The following is a 22,627-nucleotide window of genomic DNA, read 5'->3' on the forward strand; positions in this document are numbered from 1 at the left end:
GCATGCTGAAGGACTTAGGCAGAGTTTTGGGAGGTGGACAGGTGTTAGGTACCTTTGAGGACCAACAGGTTGTCCAGTTTGTCTGGCAAACCACTACCTCACAAGCAGGAGCTTGAGCTGGTATGAGTTAAATAGGCCTTTTAGCTATTTTTTTATAGTTGAGTGGTAGAGAGCCCTTAAAGGCTTTTGAGCTGGGAATAACTCAGTGAAATTGGAACATAAGAGTATTTGCCTCTTGGCTGCTTTATGAGACACAAGAAGGAGGCCAAGGTAGTAGTTCAAGTGAGAAGAAAGAAATTCTCAACTTAGGATGGTGGCAGGTGGGCAAGGGAATGGAAAGACATTAACTGAATTCATGGAATGTGGCTGTGTTAGGGACAAAATGCCAAAAAAGTCAAGAGTGTGTATGTTTGTATATCAACAGAAATATAGTTGACTGTATTGAGTCCAAGAATTGAAATTCTGGTGCTAGAAAGAAGCTCGTTTTGCAGGGCTCTGTGAGGATGGGGCAGCCTTCTCCATCTCTGCATCCCGAGTCCCCCGGTTTCAGGCAGCATGCTTAAGAAATGTGGAAGGAAGGAATGTGGTGGATTGAGTTGTATGCATAAGTGACTTTACTATTGGGACTGAACTGTCAGATAATTAAGGGCCTACCCGACCTGGATTTGAATCCTGACTTGGCAATTCCTAGCTAGGGGACCTTAAGCAAGTTCTGCAAGATGGAAGATAACAAAATTATCTTTTGGGATATAAAATGGTTACTTATATCAACTGAATGAATTAGTACACATAAAACGTTTAACCCAACATTGGGTATATACATGAGATAAGCACTTCTCAGGCATTAACTGTTTTTACTTATGGGGAGAGTAGATGTGAGCCTGTGATTGGCAGAAAAGTAATGATGAGTTGTCACTGGGGGTTGGGAGCAGTAGCCTGTGAGTCCTTGAGGTCCTGAACCTAGAGGTGGGAGTGGGAGTAGGTGTGGGGCAGTTTAGGGACAGCTTCCACTGAGGAAGTGGGAGGAGTGGTAAAGGAGAAAAGGACCAGGTTGGAGACACAGGAGGGGACCTGAAGAGTTCAATGTTGGCTATCCCAGGCAAGGAGACTGCTTCAGCGTGGAAAAGTACCAAATTCAGAGAGATCAGGGAGTATGAGAACTGAGACTAGACGTTGAGTTTGGTTGTTCAGGAAGACATCGACCAACCTTGGAAGAGAAGTTATAGGAGAGCAGAAGCCAGGTTCCCTGTGGTTAAGGAGAACAACAAGGAAAAAGGGAAGGTTCTACAGGCTAAGGAAGAGCTGATCATCTTAGTGGAGGAAGAGATGAAAGGCAAGATTTCTAAAATATGTTCTTTTCTTTTTTTTTTTTTTCATCTCCATCTCTTGCATGGAAATAAAATATCTTAAAGACAGCATAGCTTTGAAATTTGCACTAGTACAGTAATTGATAGGGTAGGGTGTACCTGTGGTACCCGCCCCCCACTCTGCACAGCTCTTTGTTGTTGTCCATGTGAGCAGTCCTCCTGGGGTGCACTTAAGCCTGTAAGGTGCTATGCAGTAGCATTGGTGTAGCAGCATATATATTAAAAAAATGAATAAAGTATAATATATAATGTAAAACAAATACTAATAAATTAGTTCTAATTAATGCAATAAAATACCAGTTATGTGTTGCTTAATGACAGGGATATGTTTTGAGAAATGCATTGTTGAGCATTGTCGTTGTATGAACATTGTGGAGTGTACTTACATAAACCTAGATGGTATAGCCTGCTACACACCTAGGCTATATGGTATAGCCTATTGCTCCTACGCTACAAACCTGCACAGCATGTTACTGTCTGAATACCATAGGGAATTGTAACACAATAATAATTATTTGTGTACCTAAACAGAAAAGGTACAGTAAAAATACAGTATTATAATCTTATGAGACTACCATCGTATATGTGGCCCATTGTTCACTGAAAAGTTATGTGACACATGACTATACATTATAACCAACACTTAATGAGTTCTGTGGGCCAGCAGTGTTACAAGTGCTTTTGCATATATTATCTCATTTAATCCTCCCAGCAACCCTATAAGGTATAGGTGTTCTCATTTTATAGCTGGGGGTGCCTAGGTAACTTGCCAGAGTCACATGGCTGGTAATGGTGGAGCCAGGATTAAATACCAGCCGGTTCAGCTGCAGAGCCCATGCTGTCAACAGCCATATTCTGCTACTTCCTTTATTTTGTTGCTGAATTGCTTAGGCTGAGCAGATGCCATTAGATGTCATGTCTAATGAAACAGGGAGGTACTGAAGAGAGGAAAATTGAACATGAAGGAAAGGGCTGGTGGTTGCTGATGGAGCAGTGTTTGAGAGGATCAAGAGCACAGGCAGAGAGGTCAGGATGGAAACATCACACCACTTGCTCTTTGGGAGAGGAAGAAGAGAGGATTGGCAAAAATACAGAGAAAGAAAAGGCAAGAGATTTTGCAGGAGAGATGGAAAGGTAGACAGATTTAGGGGATATTTTGAGGTGGTGAGGGAGGCCACTGTCCATCATGAGAATTTTCCAGCGGATTTTTAAAAATGTTCTCCCACTGATAGTTTAATTAGACCCAGTAGTCCTATTGGAGAAAAGGGCCTGAATGAGCTAGCATTAGGGTGGGACGTTCATCGACCTTGACAGATTTCCAAGGCACTGTTTGGTGGAACCTTGAAGGTAACAGCCTCCAAGGAGAGGGCTGTATTTTGGTCAGCTGCTACTGAGTTGATTTGCTGCCACAAGTGGAGTTGAACAGAAGTAGGAGATTGAGGAAAGAGTCATGTTGTCTTTTTTCCCCCACTTGTGAAGATGTCCCAGGTTTAGGGGAGGAAGGAAAACACAATGCAGAAGAAAGAATGAATGAAGGAAATAGGGACATTTTGAATTTGAGGGGTGCTGAGGCATGGATGACACTTACCTGAATAGCCCCTGCATCAGACCTATTCAGGGCTTTCCAAAAATCAGAGATGTCATTTAGAATAGTGCTTCTCAAACAGTCTGTAGGGAAGGGCTCTTGTTGTTTTAAGGCTATAAACTGTATTTTGTAAAATATTGTATGATACAAAATGAATTAGAAAAAAATGAATTAAAAAACCAAAGAAATAAAGAGTACAAACCCAGTTTGTTTTCTAATGCTAGATTCGAAGACACACAATTACTCTGTAAAATTGCTAAAAAAGTTTCTAAGTGCTTACTTTTAATTTCTGCAGTTAGCTTGTGATGGACTCCTTACACATTCAGAAGCAACAGGGACCCTCACTGATGGAGACTGTGGATGCCACACAGGGTTGTTTACCAGGTTCCCGTTCCCTGAGCTCTTCCCAGAGTGCCTAGCCCAGTGCATGGCACATGATACTCATCAAATAAATGCTTGTTAAGTGGTCCCTTTAAGAGACAATTTTTGTATGCAGAATAAAATTAAATTAGTATGATAGGAAGTCTCTCAAAATGATGTTAATTAAAATTTGTTCACCTGGTGGTAGGCAAAGCCAAAGCAAAGTGTACTTTAGCTTGTTTGGCAATTTTCAAAAACTGCATCTTAGTAGGTTTCAAAAAACCTTAGTTCCCGGAAAGCCACCATTTGTCTCTTGCATCACATATGTACTAACATCAGCCACTGTTCATCGTTTGGTTTTAGATTGTGTCAGCAGCTAAGGTGTGCGCGGCTGCCAACGAGTCACCGTCAGTGAAGAGCCTCCGCTTGCTTGTGGCTGATCAAGACTTTTCTTTTAAAGCTGGCCAGTGGTAAGTGGGTTTTCTTTTTTCCAAGTGCATACATTCAGGAAGGTGCCATTAGATAGAAGGGATTATTTTTTCTTCTGGAAAGGACTTCTGTGGCTAGCCGTTCCCCCAAGGGAGAGGAATTCTACATCATTTCCATTCAGGATGAGCCTTTTTTGGCATGGAGAATCTGATTCCTTTCCTGGCCTCAGAGCCTGCTTCAGTTTTGAGCCCATAGCTTCCTCCGTTATATATGAAAATTGCTGTCTTGCATTTTCCAGATTCAAACAAAGCAGCTAGTTCTAGTCCATGGAACCAACAGCACTGATAATTACATTCTACAGGAGTGGCTGCTAACAGAATGCACTGCAGTAATCTAATCTGCTTCAGTTATGTGTTGCTGGATATTCATAGGTTTTTACAAATTAGTCTTATGTCCAGTGCAGAGTAAACAAAGTAGCCTGCAAAGGAGAGTAACCAGTGATGTCATCACAGAGCTGACCACTCTTGACTGGATTCTTGTGTCCCTCATTCCTTGTCTGGGTTGAGTTTAAATATTTTGCTAAATTTATTATGAGGATTTCCCAGTTAAGCCCAGCCCACACACATAGAAATCGTAAGTGTGTCCCATTTGACTCTGAGGACTAATCAGTATGCTGATAGGATAACAGCCCAGCTGTCCCTCTGTTCCTCAGATGGCCTTGCTGAGCTGCAATTCAAGTTGAATTGAAAAGAAAGCAACTTGAATTTCCCTAGGAAAGGTGTGTTTGGGTGTGTGTGTCCTTTATTTAAAAAAAGCATTCATTTCTAAATGAATTTCTGGCATGTCAGTCTTGATAGAATGTCTTAGGAGTCACTTGACTAATTTTGGCAGTCCATCTGGAAATGTGGTTTTGTTAAAAGGAGGATGTGTGATAATAGCAAGTGTGATAATAGCAAGAGTTAGCAGTCTTGTGTTAATAGTTTGCCTTTGAATTTAGAACTAGAAAACAAGATGCTGATTGCAATAATTTGCGTTCATGAAGCAATTTACTGCAATCTTTGCACATGTTCGATGATACATATTAAATGCATTTTGGCTGTTTTAGGGGGTGGGCAACATATTTACCCTTCAGAAGTGGTTTAGCAGTTATTACATTGAAAGTGGAAACTTTAATTGTAATGATCTGTTTTTCCATATTTCCCTTCTGTGGAAGTGTTTCGGTCCTGTGCACAGCACTGTCTTTGTGCCTTTAACTCTGAATTTTGCCAAGACTCAGACCCTAGTCTCCTGGTTAGAAAAAGCCTGTTACAGTGCTGACACCATGGTGTGCCTGTAAGTACATTAGCACTTGCAAATTGCAGTTACCTGAGAAGAAAAATGTCATTATTCCCTAGTGATATAGGGGTAGAAATGGAGTCCCATTGTGATTCTCAAGATAAGATTATTCGAGGCTTATGTATGTTACCCCAGTGAGTGGATTTGGTCATTTCCCTAACTTTGGGCCTGGTTTTAGTATGTGCCTGACACACTCCTGCTTTAGAGGGCAGATTTGCGGGGTGGTTATCACTGGCTGGTTAGCGGTGACCCTTTCCCTGCCAGGTGTCAATCAGCATTCATTCTTGTTGCCTGGGCCCTCCCCTTTTAAAAGATTGCACCCTTACCATTGACTTATTGTATGGCTCCAGGGTTTGTGAGTTCCTTTTGATATTTGACCTTGTGGTTACAGAATGGCCATTTTGCTTAGATTGGCAGTGTCCATCACCTTTGTGCTATTGCTAGGAAGGCTTTGTGCTCCAGGCTCTCTCAGATCATCAGCTCAGTAGTATCTCCATGTGGCACTTTGGAGAAGAGGGCAAGGATTAGGGAGAGCAAGTTGGGGTATGGCTGCCGTGTATTTTGTGTAGTTAGGATTATCAGAGTGGAGAGCTATTGGAGATAGACGATCACTGTTGGGCTCATCTTTGGGGTAAGAGATTGGGCCACACTCCCACATCTCTGCATTCTTGACTAGTGGCCTCCTCTGACGCCTACCCAACTCGGAGGATGAGGTTACACTCCCAACTCTAAATAAATGAATAATAAATAAATAAATGAACAAATGCTCTCTGACTAGCTGGAGCTTTGGCCACAGGTCCCCACGTAGATAGATACTTTCAGCATAGACCAGATATAGGTCGTAGGAGGCTCTTTTTGTCCTGCACTGTGTAATTATTGGGCCCTCCAGAGGGAACTGGTTCCTGTACTGGGAAACCAGCTACAAGAATTCTAGCCATCCAATCCGGAAAGAAAGGCCAAAAGAGGAAACCACCTCAAAACATTTCTCACATGAGCAGTGCTAAAACCTTTGTGCTCTGAGGTCTACCAGTAGGCCTGCTGCTTGCTTAGCAACTCTGGTGAGTCCTGCCTTTGACCAGAATTCCTCCTCCTGGGGGTAGAAAGATTAGCATTCCCTCTTGGGACTGGAGCATGTCACCAATAGTTCGCATGCAATGTGCTGCTGCCCTCAGTTTCCAGATTCACACTTCGCTGTGGCACTCGCTGCCTGCCTCCAGCAATGGCTGCGCTGCTGTGGCCGGGACCCCTCCCCAGAGGGAGTCCATGTCCCCCTCGTGCTCTGGAGACTGCCCAGCTCATGTGCTTCCTTGCTACCTGCTAGCTCTGTGATGTGGGCAGTTTCCATATTACTCTGGGCCTCAGTTTTCATAGCTTTAAAGAGGGAACAATAGTATTCCTGTGTTTTGGGATATTTAATGTGTTTAACACAATGCCTAATGTTAACTGTCTTTTATTCATTTGTTTTTACTTTTTGTTATTGCTAGTAAGTATTTCACTCAGTCATTTAGATCCAACTCTTAGCTCCTTGGTCAGTTTGCGTGCAGTGAGGCTGCTGGTTGGAGGAGTGGCAGTCCAGGTAAGAGTAGATGGGTGCACGTCGCCACCACAACATTGCTTATGCCTCAGTCAGTCCTCAGTCCACATTTGGCTGTGCATAGGGTGCTGCCTGAGGGGAGCAAGTCCAAAGCATTTCTGCAGAGAGAAAAGGAATTCTTGGTCCTTGTGTGTCTCTGACTTTCTATAGGATAACATAAGTTTTTATGCTAGAAAGAACTTTGGGCACTATTGAGAGAAGGTGGACACCAAGAAGAAACAGATTAGAGGAGCAAGATTAGAGAAATAAAACTTTACCCTTACCCTTGAGCAGGGCTGCTGCATTGTAGACATTATATGACCTATACAACTGTGTGCAACAGCCCTGACTCTTTTAGGGCCACACATAGAAAGTATTTGCATTCCTTGGCATCTTTTCAGACTATATCCTCCTCCATTGCTTATCTGGTAAGCACTCTGTCTCTTTAGACTCAGTTTAAGGGGCATCTCCTCTGTGAAGTCTTTCTTAATTCCTCTACTGTTGGTAGAATTGACTCTTCCCTTCTTGCCCTGCCTCCCCCCAATCTAAGCAGATTTTATCATAGCCCATTTAATTGTATTTATTTGTTAATTTTCCTCCTTGTTGAGTGAGTTTATTGAGGGCAGGAACATACATGTAGCTTTGTACCTCCAGCAAATACAACAGTGCCTATACATGGTAGACAGGTGCTCTCTGTAGTGTTTACACAAGTGAATGAGGGAGGAGCTCTGAATAATGTGGCCAAAGACTGAAGAGTTTTGGGATCTCATAATATAACATTGTCATTCGGCCATGGTTTGCATGGCCACTGTGTGCTGGGCACTGAGGCTGCCTCTGGGCAGACATGGCTACCTGGTGTGTCAAGGCACATATGGCCATGTTGCCTCACTGTACATCTAGGCCCCTCCTCTCAGTTGTGCGTATGCTCACTTATCTGGGTGCAGTGGATGTCTCAACTTGTGGCTCCAAGAGTGCCAGTCCTGCACAGGGCATTTTTAAAGATACGTGTTTAAAGCTTAATTTATTCTTGGACAGATGTATTGTGAAATATGTTTTGTGTGTATTTCCTTAAACCCATTCCAACAGGGTTTTTATATAGTTTGAATTCTTCTGTATCATTTAATGAAGGAGTTCTTTTTTTCCAAAGGTAGCTTGCCAGAGTTACTAGAAAAGAGTTCCCTTTTGCTCACCTGAAAGAAAGGTCTTTATCAGCATTGAGCAGCAGAGGGCGATGTAACTCAGGAGATGAAGTAGCAGAAGTAACTCATTTATTTTTTTTAAACATGGAAATAGTAGAGATTTTGTATACCTCCTCTCTGAGAGCATATAGAAGCTGTTGTAATAAATGCTAATGATAGGCTTTTAAATGAAAGGAAATTTAAAGTATTCATGGAAAAGAGTCAAGTGAAAGTAGACTAGTGACCTTTTTTGGAGCACTTCCAATCCAGAACTGATTTTTTAAGACTGTTATAAGTGGCTGGATATTTAAGGCCACAGATTAGAGGAGAATATCTTTTAAGGTCATAGATCAAATCAGTAGAGAACATATTAGGCTTTTCATACAAGCTTGCATGTAGGAAAACAGCTTGGAAAAGATGATACTTTTTGCTCTTTGATGGCTAACACCTGGATTGGATGTTTATATTTCTTAGGCAGGGGGATGATTTTTGTGGTCCCAGGTTCTAATAAATTTTATTATTATGTGACTAGGTTTGTTGTAATTTCTAGAATCTCCACTAAAAAAGGGTTTCTGTAGCATGGAATTATTGAAAGCTTGAAACTCATAAGAGTTCTAGACTTATAGGAGTGTCATTAGAAGAAAAGAAGAAAACAGAAAACTTTTGGCACCCAGAGGCTACATCAGCCCATTTAATTCTGGCAAATGACAGTGAGAGTGTTTTTGTTGGTTTTTCTGTTGCCCTTTTTTTTGCACTTTAAAAAAAGTATATTGAGATATAATTCACATATAAAATTTATGCATTAAAATTTACAATTCAGTGGTGTTTAGCATATTCACAGAGTTTTGTAGCCATCAGCACAATCAAATTTTAGAACATTTTTATCATCTGCAAAAGAAGCCCTGTACTGATTACTCCCCATCCTCCTGTCCCCTTAGACAACCAGTTTCCATCTCTATGGATTTGTCTATTCTGGACATTTCATATCAATGGAATCATATCATACGGTATGTGATCTTTTTGTGACTGGCTTCTTTCATTTAACATGATTTTTCAAGGTTCATCCATGTTGTAGTATGTATCAATACTTCATTCCATTGTATGGATATACCACATTTTGTTCATATACTTATCAGTTAATAGACATCCACTTTGGGGTTATTATGAATAATGCTGCTCTGAACATTTGTGTGCAAGTTTTTGAGTGGACATATACTTTTATTTCTCTTGGGCATAAACCTAGGTGTGCAATTGTTCATATGGTAACTCTGTTTAACATTTTCTGGCACCACAAACCTGTTTTTTTTTTTTTTTTTTTTTTTTTGAGACAGAGTCTCACTGTTGCCTGGGCTAGAGTGAGTGCCATGGCGTCAGCCTAGCTCACAGCAACCTCAAACTCCTGAGCTCAAGCGATCCTCCTGCCTCAGCTTCCCGAGTAGCTGGGACTACAGGCATGTGCCACCATGCCTGGCTAATTTTTTCTATATATATTTTTAGCTGTCCATATAATTTCTTTCTATTTTTAGTAGAGACGGGGTCTTGCTCTTGCTCAGGCTGGTTTCAAACTCCTGAGCTCAAACGATCCGCCCGCCTCGGCCTCGCAGAGTGTTAGGATTACAGGCGTGAGCCATTGCGCCCGGCCCACAAACCTGATTTCAATAGTGACTGTACCATTTTACATTCCCACCTGCAATATATGAAGGTTCCACTTTCTCCAGATCCTCAGTAACACTTGGTATTGTTAGTCTTTTTGACTATAGACATCCTAGTGAGTGCGAAGTGGTAGCTCATTGTTTTATGTTCCATAATGACCTGTGAACATGGGACATCTTTCCATGATGCTCTATGATGTTGAGCATCTTTTCATGTGCTTATTAGCTATTTATATATCTTAATATTTCAAAGAAATATTAATTACAATCTTTTGCCTATTTTTTATCTCGATTGTCTTTTTATTACTGAATTGTAAGAGTTCTTTATATAATGTGAGTACAAGTCCCTTAGCAGATACATTATTTGAAAATATTTTTTCCCATTCCGTGTGTTGTCTTCTAACTTTCTTAGTGATATCATTTATAACACAAAGTTTTTAATTTTGATCAAATATGGTTTCTCTGTTTTTTCGTTGACCATTGTGGTTTGGAATGATATCTAAGAAACCACTACCATCAGCATTTACTCCTGTGTTTTATCCTAAGAGTTTATAATTTTATCTCTTACATTTAAGCCTATGCTCCATTTTGACTTAATTTTTGCATGTAGCATGAGGTAGAGGTCCAACTTCAGTTTTGCATGTGGAAATTCAGTTCTCCCAGGACCATTGTTAAATAGACTATTCTTTTGCCATTGAATTGTCTTGGCACCCTTGTCAAAAATCAGTTGACCATAAATTTAAGAGTTTATTTTGGGACTTGCAATTCTTTTCCATTGATGTGCCACAATATCTTCATTACTGTAGCTTTGTATGCAGTACCTTTTGAAATCAGGAGATGTGAGTTCTCCAAATGTATTCTGATTTTTCAAGATTGTTCTGATGATTCTGGGTTCCTTGAATTTCCATATGAATTTTATGGTCAACTTGTCAATTTATGCAAAGAAACTACCTGGGATTTTAGTAGGTATTACTTTGAATTTGTAGATCAATTTGGGAAGTATTGCCATCTTAACAATATTAAGTCTTCCACTCCATGAACATGGGACATCTTTCCATTTATTTAGATCTTTGCTTTTTTCAACAGTGTTTATAGTTTTCAGTGTACAAGGCTTATACTTCTTTTGTTAAATTTATTGTCACTTATTTTATCCTTTTATAAGGTATTATAAATGGAATTGTTTTTCTAAATTTCACATTTGGATTGTTCTTTGCTAGTGTATAGAAATAGTTAATTTTTGTATATTCATCTTGTATCCTGAAACCTTATCTGAATTTGTTTATTAGTTCTAATATCTTTTTAGTGAATTCTTTAGGATTTTCTATATATGAGAGCATGCCATCTGCAACTTCCACCTCTCCATCTGGATGCCTTTTATTTCATTTTCTTGCTTACTTGCCTTGGCTAGAACCTCTAGTACAATGTTGAGTAGAAGTGGTGGGAATAGACATTCTTGTCTTGTTACTGTTCTTAGGTGGGGAAACTTTCATCCTCTTATCATTAAGGATGATGCTAGCTGTGGATCTTTTGTAGATGCTCTTTATCAGGCTGAGGAAGTTGCTATTTATTCCTAGTTTGTTGAGCGCTTTTATTACACAAAGGCATTGGATTTTGTCAAATGCTTTTTCTGCATCTGTTGATATGATCATGTGAGTTTTTGTCTTTTATTCTTCTAAGTGGTATATCACATTGATTTTCAGGTGTTAAACCAATCTTGTATTCCTGCAATTTTTGTGCCTGTATTCAGAAGGGATGTTGCTCTGTAGTTTTTCTTGCTTTATGTTTGTCTGGTTTTGGTATGAAGGTAACACTATTCTCTTAGAATGAGTTGGGAAGTCTTATCTTCTGTTTTTGGAAGAGGTTGTGAAGGATTAGTGTTAATTCTTCTTTAAATATTTGGTAGAATTTACCAGTGTTGACATCTGGACCTGAGCTTTTCTCTGTGGGAAGTTTAAAATTACTCATTGAGTCCATTGACTTGTTATGTGTCTGTTCAGATTTTGTTTCTTCTTGAGTCAGATTTGGTAGTTTATGTCATTCTAGGAACGTATGTGTTGCATGTAAGCTAACTAATTTTTTGGCATACAATTGTTTATAGAATTCCTTTATAATCTTTTTTATTTTCATGAGGTTGATGATGATATCTGCTTTTTTATTCTTGATTTTATTAATTTATCTTTTCTTTTAGTCTAGCTAAAGATTTTTCAGTTTTGTTTATCTTGCTGCCTATTTTTAAAATAGTTTCAACAATAATCATTTATTTGTCTTTCCTTTTAGGATTGATTTCTTTATCCCAGGAGTCTCTGTGGTTGGCGGATTTTCAATATGCTCCAGCCCAAGACTGCTAGAACAAGAGAGAATGATAGAATTGGCAGTGAAATATGCGAATCACCCTCCTGCCCTCTGGATTCACAATAAGGTGAGTCTGTTTAAGCTTGGCAATCTGGGCATCTCTGCCTCACACAAAATTTGTGTTCAGCTTGATCCACCTAAGAAACCTGGGCTTGAGTAAAAAGGGTACATGTTCACAAAGAGCTTTCCAGAAAGGTCAAAGAAACAGAATTTTTTTTGTGCATTAAGTATGACTCAGAGACTGTGGGGTCTGGAAGTATTTTCCAGGTCACCAAATAGTACTCAACTGAATACTAATAGAATTAAAATATTGTATATTTTATGCAAGTTTTTGAAAATTGGGTCTCTCTATCATGTAAATGATAAATCTATAAATCACGTTATTTTTTCCTAACCACCCTAAATAAAAGGAATTAAATTATCATTCTGTCATTATTTGGAGGGGAAACTATCTGATTACATAGTACTGCTGCTGCCCATGATAAGAACAGCTAAATCAGTGGTGCCATTACCTCTCCATTTCAGTCCCTAGAGAGCTCTTCACACGGGATTCTGATAGGGAAGCCACATTTGACGGCTGCTAATAACTCATGCTTCACCACAGGGCTCAACACAGTCCTATATAAGCTGCCTGCCATTACCTATGAGAACTCTGATAACAGGGAATGAACTCAGAACAGATCAGTCACTTGTCTTAGTTTTTGACCCTTGTCTTATTTTCACTGCCATCTTCTTCATTACTGGAGCATGTCTTCTGTCTGTAGTCACCAACAGCCTCCATCCCATTCCAGGCGTTTTCTTACCTCCTTTACCAAAAAGAAAGGTACCATACAATATGGCTTCAGAAACTCAGTGTTCTTCCCTTCTTTTCCTGGAAGTCATTGAGAATCAACAAAGGAAAACAGAAAATAAAAACTCTTAACTTTGTTTTCAGCAACACTTGGAAACACACTTCAGTATATTTTTAAAGGTTGTAGATAATTGTTGTGTTTATGCAGGAGCCACCCGGGAATAAGTAGAGGAGAGAGGCCAACAGTTGCAGATCTCAGAGAGCACCTACAAAAATACACATGAGAGTAGGAGTGGGACTTGCTGTCCTGGTCTGCCAAAGATGGTGTGGAAACAAAGTAGAGTTTTATGGCTGCAGAAATTCCACCTGGACATAGTTAGACCCAGTTAAGAGAGAAGGCACACCAAGAACCCCATAAACAAGCCGTATCTGTAGGATATATTTAATAATATATCCTTGTAGTGGCTGAAGAGAGCTTTTGTGTTGTGAAAACTAGCTGCTTAGGACGTTTTCTTGGCCCATCCCCTAATATAGAACCTTCTTGCAAATAGTTGGTTCAAATAAAATCATAGTTCATCTCAATTTCATGAAAGAAATCAAAGAAGACATGAATAAATGGAGAGACATACTGTGTTCATGAATTAGAAGACAACATACTAAAGAAGTCCATTCTCCTTAAATTGATTTATAGATTTAATGTAACACTAATTAAAATCTCAATAGAATTTTTTTATAGATACATACAAGATGATTTTAAAATTTATGTGGAAATAAAAAGGCCCCAGGATAACTAAAACAATTTTGAAAAGGAAGAATAAAATGGAAGGAATCATATCACTCAAATTTAAGATTAAAATAAAGCTACAGGCCAGGTGCGATGGCTCATGCCTATAATCCTAGCACTCTGGGAGGCTGAGGTAGAAGGATTGCTTGAGCTCAGGAGTTTGAGACCAGCCTGAGCAAGAGTGAGACCCCATCTCTACTAAAAATAGAAAAAAATTAGCCAGGCAACTAAAAATAGAATAAATAAATAATAAAATAAGATAAAGCCATAGTAAACAAAACAGTGTGGTATTGTTGAAAGGACAGACATATTAATCAATGGAACAGAATAAAGAGTTCAGAAATAAACTGACATACATGTGTCCATTTGATTTTAACAAAGGCGCTAAAGTAATTCAGTGGAGAAAAGGATAGCCTTTTCAATAAATAGTACTGGAACAATTGTACATCTACATGCAAAAAAAAAAAAAAAAAAAAAAAAAGGAACCTAAACCTCATCCTTTATTCAAAATTAAATGGGTTGTAGATCTAAATGTAAAAACATGGAACTATAAAAGTTCTAGAAGAAAACATGGGAAATAGTTGGAACTGGAAGGTAGATGAAGAGTTCTTAGACATAACAGCAAAAGCAAGAACCATAAAAGAAAAACATATATAAGACTTAAAATTTTTTTCAAAAGACACTTAAAAGAATTAAAAAGGTACAGACTGGGAGAAAATATTTGCTGATCAGATATCCAACAAAGGACTTGTATCCAGAATGTATAAAGAACTCTAAAAAGTCAACAAAAAGAAAACACAACAACATAATTTTTAAAAATGAGTAAAGGATTGAATAGACACTTGGCTAAAATTTAATGATGGCAAATAAACAATGAAAAGATGTTCAACATCATTAACCATTAGGGAAGGACACTACAGACTTATTAGAATTACTAAAATTAAAAACATTGATAATACCAAGTGATGGTGAGGATTTGGAGCAACCGGAACTCTCATATGTTTCTTATATGGCTAACGGGAATGCAAAATAGTACAGCCATTCTGGAAAGTATTTTGGCAGTTTCATATATAAAATTCAGTATACATTTACCAAATGACCCAGCAGTACCACTCTGGAGTATTCATCCCAGAGAAATGAAAGCTACGTTCATATAAAAGCCTACCATGAATATTTATAGCAGTTCCATTCATAATTATCAAAAATTAGAAACAACCCAAATGTCCCACAATAGGTGAATGGATAAACAAACTGTGATATGTTCATACAATGGGCTACTGTTTTGCAATTAAAATGTTGATGCACACAACAACTTAGGTGAATCTCAGTGGCATTATGTTCAGTGAAAGAAGCCTGTCCCAAAAGTTTACATGCTGTATAATCCATTTCTGTCACATTCTGGGAGACAAAAATATAGTGATGGGAAACAGATGAGTGGTTGAGCAGGATTGGGGTAGGGAAGGCTGTGAACATAAGGGATAGAGCAGGAGAGTTTTTGGGGACAATGGAACTGTTCTATATCTTTTGATGGTAGTTACACAGATCTATATGTGTGTTAAAATTCATAGAACTGTACACCAAAAGAAAAAGTATTAACTGTAAGAGGATTTAAAAATACTTTTTAAAAATTTTATAAGGGCATAAAAATACATTCTTGTGGTTTACATGTCAAGTTGCGTCTGTTCAGGATAACCCCCAGGTACCTGCATTGCCATTTCCATTGTCAATGTATCCTGTCATATTTTTACCCACTTCTGAGTCTCTCCTTCAATACTGCCTCAGCTGCCTCATTCCTTTTTAGATTCTCTGTGGATTTTCCACCCATTACTGTCTCTAGGCTGCTCTTGAGGCTCTAAAATGTGCTGCTGGGGTGGACCAACAAGGTGTCCACGTGCCCCTTGCTCAGAGTTGAAATGAGCATGGCCATCCCAGCTCCTAGTGCCATGAGCAACCTCCCCCCACCCATCCCCAGTGGTCTTCACGTGACCTGGCCAGGTCGTGGTCAATAGCTCCCTGCTTGGTTTCATGCCTCATTGGCATTTCAGTGAAGGAACTTATTTTTAGAGGCTGTAGAAAATCTCAAAGTGGCATTGCCTGAATGCACATCCTGATTGTAGTGCCTGCTCTACTCTGCCCAGTGGGAGTTGCAAACAGCCTATATGAGGGCAGATTTTTCTTGGAACCATTTCCAGGTGGCTATTTTTCTCCTGAGGATTTGTCTTATTAAGCTATTAGAGTGGACAATGAAGGCACGTGAGTGTCTGGGTGGCGGCAGGCTACTCTGTTGGGACATGGAATAAAGTGCCATAAACGTCTTCCTTTATTTTATCTGCTTTGGCTCAAACTCCTGGCAGGGCAAAGGGTTCTAGACAGCTGTTGTGTGCTTGGCTCCAGTTGCTATGGAAAGGTTGTTTATTTCACAAGTAGAAAATCTATACCCAAATTAGATACATTGCTATGTAATTGAAGGTAATGCCCTTTTACTCACTTACATATTATACTGTGCAGTACTTTGAGCCTTGTGTTCATGCTACCCTGGCAGTTTTTATTGATCAACAAAAGACAAAGGTGACTTTTGATTCTTTCCAGATGCTACCAAATTAGAAAATAGACCTACCGGAGATTATTTTGTCATTAAGGAGAAGACAGGCTTCTTGAGTATTATCTTTCCCTGGAGCACATATTCTTGCCAACTTAAGGGTTGAAAATACTCTAGTTTCTAAAAGCAGTAATCTAAAGGCTTTCTTTGTTGTCATTACTAAGCATGCCAGAGATGGCCACTGGAGAAAATGATTTCTTTTTCATTTCTCAGTATCTTTCACTCCCAGATTCTTATAAAGAGAGAAGTGTACAGGCAAGCAAGAGAGAGGGAGGGAGGGAGTTCATAGGAAGATGAAATCCATTGTTATCATTAGGCAGAGCCTCTTGTGTCTTAGATTCTATTTTCGAGACTTGAAAGGAAGGAGCATTTTAAAGCACTTTGGTAGCCAGTGTAGCAATTCCTAGATTTTAGTTATTCCTAACCAAATGCTCCCTTGCTGCTAATTTCTTTTGTCAAAAATGAAAACCCACTTACCATAATTCACGTAAAAATCTCCTACATATTTAAAATAGTTAAGTTCATACATTTTTTTCCACTCAGAGAAAGAGTTTCCATTCATTTAACAGTTCTTTACCAAAAAAGATATGTTTTGTGAATTCAAATAATTTTCATTTTTTTCTGAGATTTTCTCTAAGTTTAACTCATCTTTAAGTTGTAGAGCCTGAATTAAATTCATGTCTGAAACTACTGCTCACCTACCATATGAGATGCCAAGGTATAAATGCTAAAAATTTGGTCCTCAAAAAGCATGTGATATGTTATTACTTAGGAAGGAGTTAATTTAGTTGATTTATGCCAGGAACGTGTAAGGAGAAATCTATGCTCTTAAAATTTCTTTTTCTTGGGTTCTTTTTTTTTTTTTTTAAATCAAAGTAATGATAAGCATTAAAAGTGCAATTTACATGAAAAGCCTCATGTTTAAACTATTTTTCATTGTCTTTACTTACAAGGGGTTATAAAGGTGGGACCCACTCTGAATCTTCTTTGTAATGGTAGAATAAGGTACATATTGTTCTGGAGTGCCACTCACGTTGAATTTATGGTTTGTCCAGATGAATTTATAAGCGGTATGTGGTTTTGCTGTTGGAGGATCGTCAGTCATACAGTGAAGCCAGCGATGCCATTGGAGAGGCACCATGCTTCCATCCACATCCCAGAATGTGTGTTTGCCATTCACTTCAGTGGTATATATAACCCATCAGTGACGGCCAAAAAATTGCTTGCTGTTTTCATAGTATTTGTTTCCATGTTTGTCTTCCCCGCTAATATACCAACCCTCACATCATTTGCCCTGAAGAAGATTTGTGGATAGCCGAGGAGGCCGCTGTGGCCTCAGACCTGCTGTAGCCCACGCTTCAGGACCTGCAGTAACTCCATCTTGTCCCACAGGCCCTGGATTCTGTTTTTTAGTGACAGGGAAGAAGGAAGCATGCACTCCCAGCACTTCCTCTTCTATGACAACCACAGTGACTAAAATACCCTCTTATATTGAGCCTGATACCAGCAGGGAGTTTTCTCCCACTGTGAGTCATTTGATGTCCACAACAACGCTGTGAGGTGGGTGGGCAGGATGCTGTTACCCATTTTCCAGGTGTGGCAAAGAGGCCTGGAGAAGGTAGGGACTTGCTGGATTTCATAGGGGCTGTGATTAAAATTCAGTCTTCTGACTCGTAGGTCAGTGTGTTTTTATCCAAATGAGGGGTGACCAACCCCATTAATGCCAATGCTCCCTTTCTAGAACTATCCTGAAATGAATTTCACAGTTAATGTTATGAACACATGAAATTAAAAAAAAAAAAAAAACTACTACATAATTCTCTAACAGTAATGCAAAGGAAAAGTACAGGAAAGTGATCTATAATCAAAGCATATGTATTTCAATATATAAATGATTGGGCATATCTAAACTAGACTATAGAATGAATGGTCAGATGGTTGTTCCTAATCATAGAATCACCGTGAATACATTGTCTACAAATGCAGATGATACATCTGCGTGTGTGTTGTGTGGGTAACAGGAGGACCACACGGGACACCATCTTTGATGCGGGTTTCTAGAACAATGAACATGCTTGGTAAAGTTCTGAGCACAACAAAGTACAGTCTACATGGTAGTTACATCCTGGAAAATTAGGACCAAATTAGATCTGTGCAAAAAATACTTTGAGTTTACTTGTAAAATCAGTTAGGGTCTGGTCTCAGATCATCACCAACCAGTTTTCACCTACGTGAATGTCTTGTGGGCTGTTCAGAAGTTGTGCAGGACAGTCCTGTGCAGCACAGATAATGGTGTGCTCGTAAGCCAGCTATCTGAATTTTTTAAAAAGCCCTGACTTGTATCATTTGCTGATTTCTGTGCTGTAAATACTCCCACAATGGCTGATTTCAAACTGCCAGTAGAAACAGGCTCACAGAATTCCTGCGCATTTAACCATTAGCTTAGTAGGAGCCAGCTCCAGGACACCACTAATTTCAGCATCTCTAGCATCTCTGGCCCTGCCCTCTAAATGCCATTTGGGTTCCCCAAATCACTGACCAAACAGTGGGTACTTTAGCTAGGTAGGTCTTTGTGATACTCACCCCCTACTGTGAAGCCTCTGGCTGCCTATTCTTGCTGCTCCAGGGAGAAGGGAACAGCAGTGATTGGTATGGCAGTGCTGAGCTGAGCCCATAGAGCTGGTCTGGCTGTGCCCCACGGGGGATCAGGAGGGAGTCCCCTGCACTCAGACTTCTCAGACCTGATGAGCCCAGGGCAGCCAGTGTAGTGACACTCACACCATCCTGCCTCTCAGCTTTGATCAGACACAGGAACACCACTCAGATAAGGGAGATCCATGCTTCAGAGTTGTCGCCTGCCTGTGAGTCCATTGCCTCTTTCCTCAATGCAGTTCATCACTTAAGAAGTTAACAAATGGCAGAATAACTGAAGCGTGTCTCTTTTTCTTAATGTTGGAGTGACTGTGCAGTATGGATTATGAAAGCAGAGTAACAAATGCCTATATAATGGACAAGTGGAATCACTTCACAGGGCCCCAGGAAAAATAGAAGCAAGCTGTAAAAATAGTCCTAAATACTGATAAAAGTGCATGCAGTGGACCCAGTTAGTTTTATTAAAGTAGAACTTTTGGCTTAAAACCTGTGCTATAAAGGACTAAAGGATCTTTTCTTTTCTGCCTTAGTGTACACTTGACTCTGAAGTGGCTGTGAGAGTGGGTGGAGAATTCTTTTTTGACCCTCAGCCTGCAGATCCCTCTAGAAACCTCGTGTTGATTGCAGGAGGAGTTGGAATTAACCCCCTGCTTTCCATCCTGCGGCACTCAGCAGATCTCCACAGACAGTGGGCAAACAAAGGAAGTGGATATAAGATAGGAACAATAAAACTATTCTACAGTGCAAAAAATACCAGTGAACTCCTGTTTAAGGTAAGGGGGGAAGTGTATGTTTCGTAGCTTGCTGTAAGCAAATTTGAATAGTGGTATTAATTGTTCATGAAAATTTCTTCTTTAGGTTCTATTTTGTCTGCAAAGGTTCAAACAAAAGGCTTGGCAAGGTTTAATCATGTTCAAATGAGAATTAGCCAACACATCTTACCCAGGACAATTAAAACTGCTAGTAGTGAGGAGGCTTCCAGTTCAGTGACAGGAAAGGGTAGGTTTTGGTGGGATGGAATCTGGAGGTTGGACAAACAGAGATGTCACCATGGCCTGGAGTTTCTGGAGAGAGTCTAAGAGCCTACAAGTGGCTTGTGTGTCACAGGAGTAGGTAAGACTTAAGACAGTTCGGACCCAGCTGGGTAAATGAAACCCCAGCAGTTGCATCTGTTGAAACTAAGTACATTTGATGGGGAGGGCTTTCACTGGGGATTGCTCTTGCAGCTGCAGGAATGAACAAAAGAACAGAAACAGTTAAAAGACACAACTGTGGTCAGTGAAACTGCTGCTTAATTGCCAATGCTTGAGAAAAAGGAAAAAGAAAAAACTCCCGGAGAGTTGGTAATATGCTTGTTAGCATATTCAGATTTCAATTAAAGCCAAATAGCCCCTCTGTACTTTGAATGCTCTGGCCTGCTAGGCTGCAAACAATATCTCTCTAAGTAGAGAGCAAGAGCGGCAGACGTGTGCAGAATGGGAGTCGAGGTTCAGCATCAATGGTTGTGCACATCTGTTTTTATTTTTTAAAATTGTAGTGTGACCAAATATGCTTGACATTCCAGAAAAATATCCTCGATTTAGTAAATGAATTTCCTGAGAAGATTGCATGCAGTTTGCATGTTACAAAACAGACTGCACCAATCAGTGCAGAACTGAAGCCATATATCACGGGTGAGTCCCCTAAAGATATTTTGACTATCTCCATGCAGTTATTTAATGGACATGCCAGTTGGTTGAGTATAGATGCCTTATTGTTGAGAGTTGCTGGTTGGGAATGTTACTACCTGGAGAACTGAGATGATTCATCATGGAAAAATAAGGAGATATTTAGTTGGATTTACTTATTATATACAGGTTTCTACTGCCCATATTAAAAATTTATTTTCCACAGTTTTTAGGGTACCTTTGTGTTATCACTGTAGTGTACATATGAAGAATTTATATTCCATCCTTGACTGAATTGATTCCATTTGCCATTAACGGTCATGTAAATTACTCATGATTTCCCCTGTTTGGAAGGATTTTTTACAGAAGTTTATTTACTTTGGTAAAGGCAGTTTTGCATCTCCACCAAAGACCAGTAAGCTAGCTGGCCCTTTCTGAAGAGTGCATTGTGATTAGCTTCCCGCTTTGCTTGCCATGGGTTAGGCGGCCTGGAGATGCGCTCTGCTTGGGTCTGGCCCTGGATGCCAACAGAAGCCATTGTGTGAATGGCTCAAGACTAGACTCACTGAACTTGAGTTACTGCAAATAAACACTGTGGCCGAGTTGTGTTTAGTGCTTCCTCATTTAAGAATATAAACATGTCTGGCTTAATTTGGTGTTTATCTTTTTGATAGAAGGAAGAATAACAGAGAAGGAGATAAGAGATCATATTTCAAAAGAGACTTTGTTCTACATCTGTGGCCCACCTCCAATGACGGACTGTTTCTCCAAGCAACTGGAAAATAGCCGTGTTCCCAAAGAACATATTTGCTTTGAGAAGTGGTGGTAGAAGCAGGCAAAGGCAGAAAAGAGAAGGAGGTGGTGAGATCTGCTCAGGATAGTAAGAGAGAGATGTCATGGTGGCAAGATGAATTGATCTCTACTTAGTTGTCTTCTTTTTTAAGGCTGTGAACTAAGCGACCAGCTGGAGAATCAAAGAAAAGCCAGCCAATAGACTTAAATGGTAAACTTTTTTCAAGAACCTCATTGATCAAACTATATTTTACTATATTGATTTTCTTTATTAATAACTATTTAATTATCATGTCCTATGAATTGGTTAATACAGATTTTTTTGCCCTTAGGCAATAGAACGATATATACTTAACATTAAATCATAGGAAAATGTGGTTTTGTGTGTGAAGTGTGGGCTAGCTTTAAATTATTTGACAGCCATCTATGTGTCTTATGTTCTATAAACTTATAATTTAAATACATTCTTAATGATTTTACTTTGAAAATTCTTCATATTTAATGCCTTTGTTTACTTTACCATGGCCTGCAGCCTTATTTGGACCATCAAAGTTGAGTTTGCAAATGGAAAATTGTTAGGAAAACTGCTTTAGGGTGTTGAATATCCCACATATTTACTTTTTCGTTAATGAATATCCTAAGTATGTATCCTAATTGTTAGTTTCTTCTCAAATAAAACCCCTTTTAGAACTTGGCTGCCTGCCTTAACACGCTGTTGGAGGTGGATTCTCATTTGGGACAAAGGCATTGGTAGCTGTTGTGTTCCATGTCGAGTCTGTCTTCAGTGGCTGGGCTGGCTGCCTGTGGAAATGTGCTTAGGATTGGTCAGGGCGTATAGAGCCATTTCCAAATCCTGCTTCTCTGCTTTCTATCTCATTCTTTCACCAGGGTTGTTCTTGGGACCAGCAGCTACTTAACACATACTTGTTGAATGACTGAAAGAAAGCAACTAATGTTTCAACTCTTGCTAAGTCTGGTTTTGGGAGGCAGTCTCCCAAGGTAGGTAGAAAGAATGGTGGCGCCTCATCCCAAAGCTGCTCTGATGAAAGTGCTAGAAAGCAGACTGTAATTCTTATCTTTGTTTGGATATTAAAAATCCAAAAGAAGCCCATCTGCTGACTACGGTGAGGCTATTCTTTTTGTGATAAGCAGTCTTGGGCCCTAGGCTGCCTGCTTAGAGAATGCAGGAGGGTGAAGGGAGCCTGGGAAGAAGGATAGATCAGTACTGGAGACCCAGGAGCTCCACTTGAGATTCTGTTCTTGAGCTGATGAGAGAAGACAGGTTGCCCTTTCTTATCTCTGTTGCTGCAGGCCTGCCAGGGACTTCTGGGCTTAAACACAGGTGATTCACAGGACCCGAAGATGGCTGATACCACCACTCTAGCCTCTGCCCGGTTTGAGTTTCGTCAAGTTTTAAGCAGAGATCATTTGTCAACTATTTTGATCCCAGATTTGAATTCAGGGAGGAAGGGAGTAGCCATTGATCTGATGGGAATATCTTAGTTCATTCAA

The 22,627-nt window shown here is 39.7% G+C and overlaps 1 protein-coding gene across 4 annotated transcripts in view; it reads left to right on the forward strand.

Moving 5' to 3' along the window:
- The window catches only part of OXNAD1 (oxidoreductase NAD binding domain containing 1), a 37,153-nt gene extending 15,502 nt beyond the window's left edge, over window positions 1-21,651 (forward strand). For all 4 annotated transcript variants that reach the window (XM_069473277.1, XM_069473275.1, XM_069473274.1 and 1 more), the window contains 5 exons: window positions 3,676-3,782; window positions 11,757-11,898; window positions 19,187-19,429; window positions 20,221-20,329; window positions 20,998-21,651. In XM_069473277.1, the coding sequence (XP_069329378.1) occupies window positions 3,676-3,782; window positions 11,757-11,898; window positions 19,187-19,429; window positions 20,221-20,329; window positions 20,998-21,152 (756 nt within the window). In that variant the 3' untranslated portion in view covers window positions 21,153-21,651. The remainder of the gene's footprint in view (window positions 1-3,675; window positions 3,783-11,756; window positions 11,899-19,186; window positions 19,430-20,220; window positions 20,330-20,997) is intronic.
- Window positions 21,652-22,627: the final 976 nt, after the last annotated feature.

The sequence above is a fragment of the Eulemur rufifrons genome, chromosome 7 (assembly GCF_041146395.1).
Source record: "Eulemur rufifrons isolate Redbay chromosome 7, OSU_ERuf_1, whole genome shotgun sequence".
Lineage (NCBI taxonomy): Eukaryota > Metazoa > Chordata > Mammalia > Primates > Lemuridae > Eulemur > Eulemur rufifrons.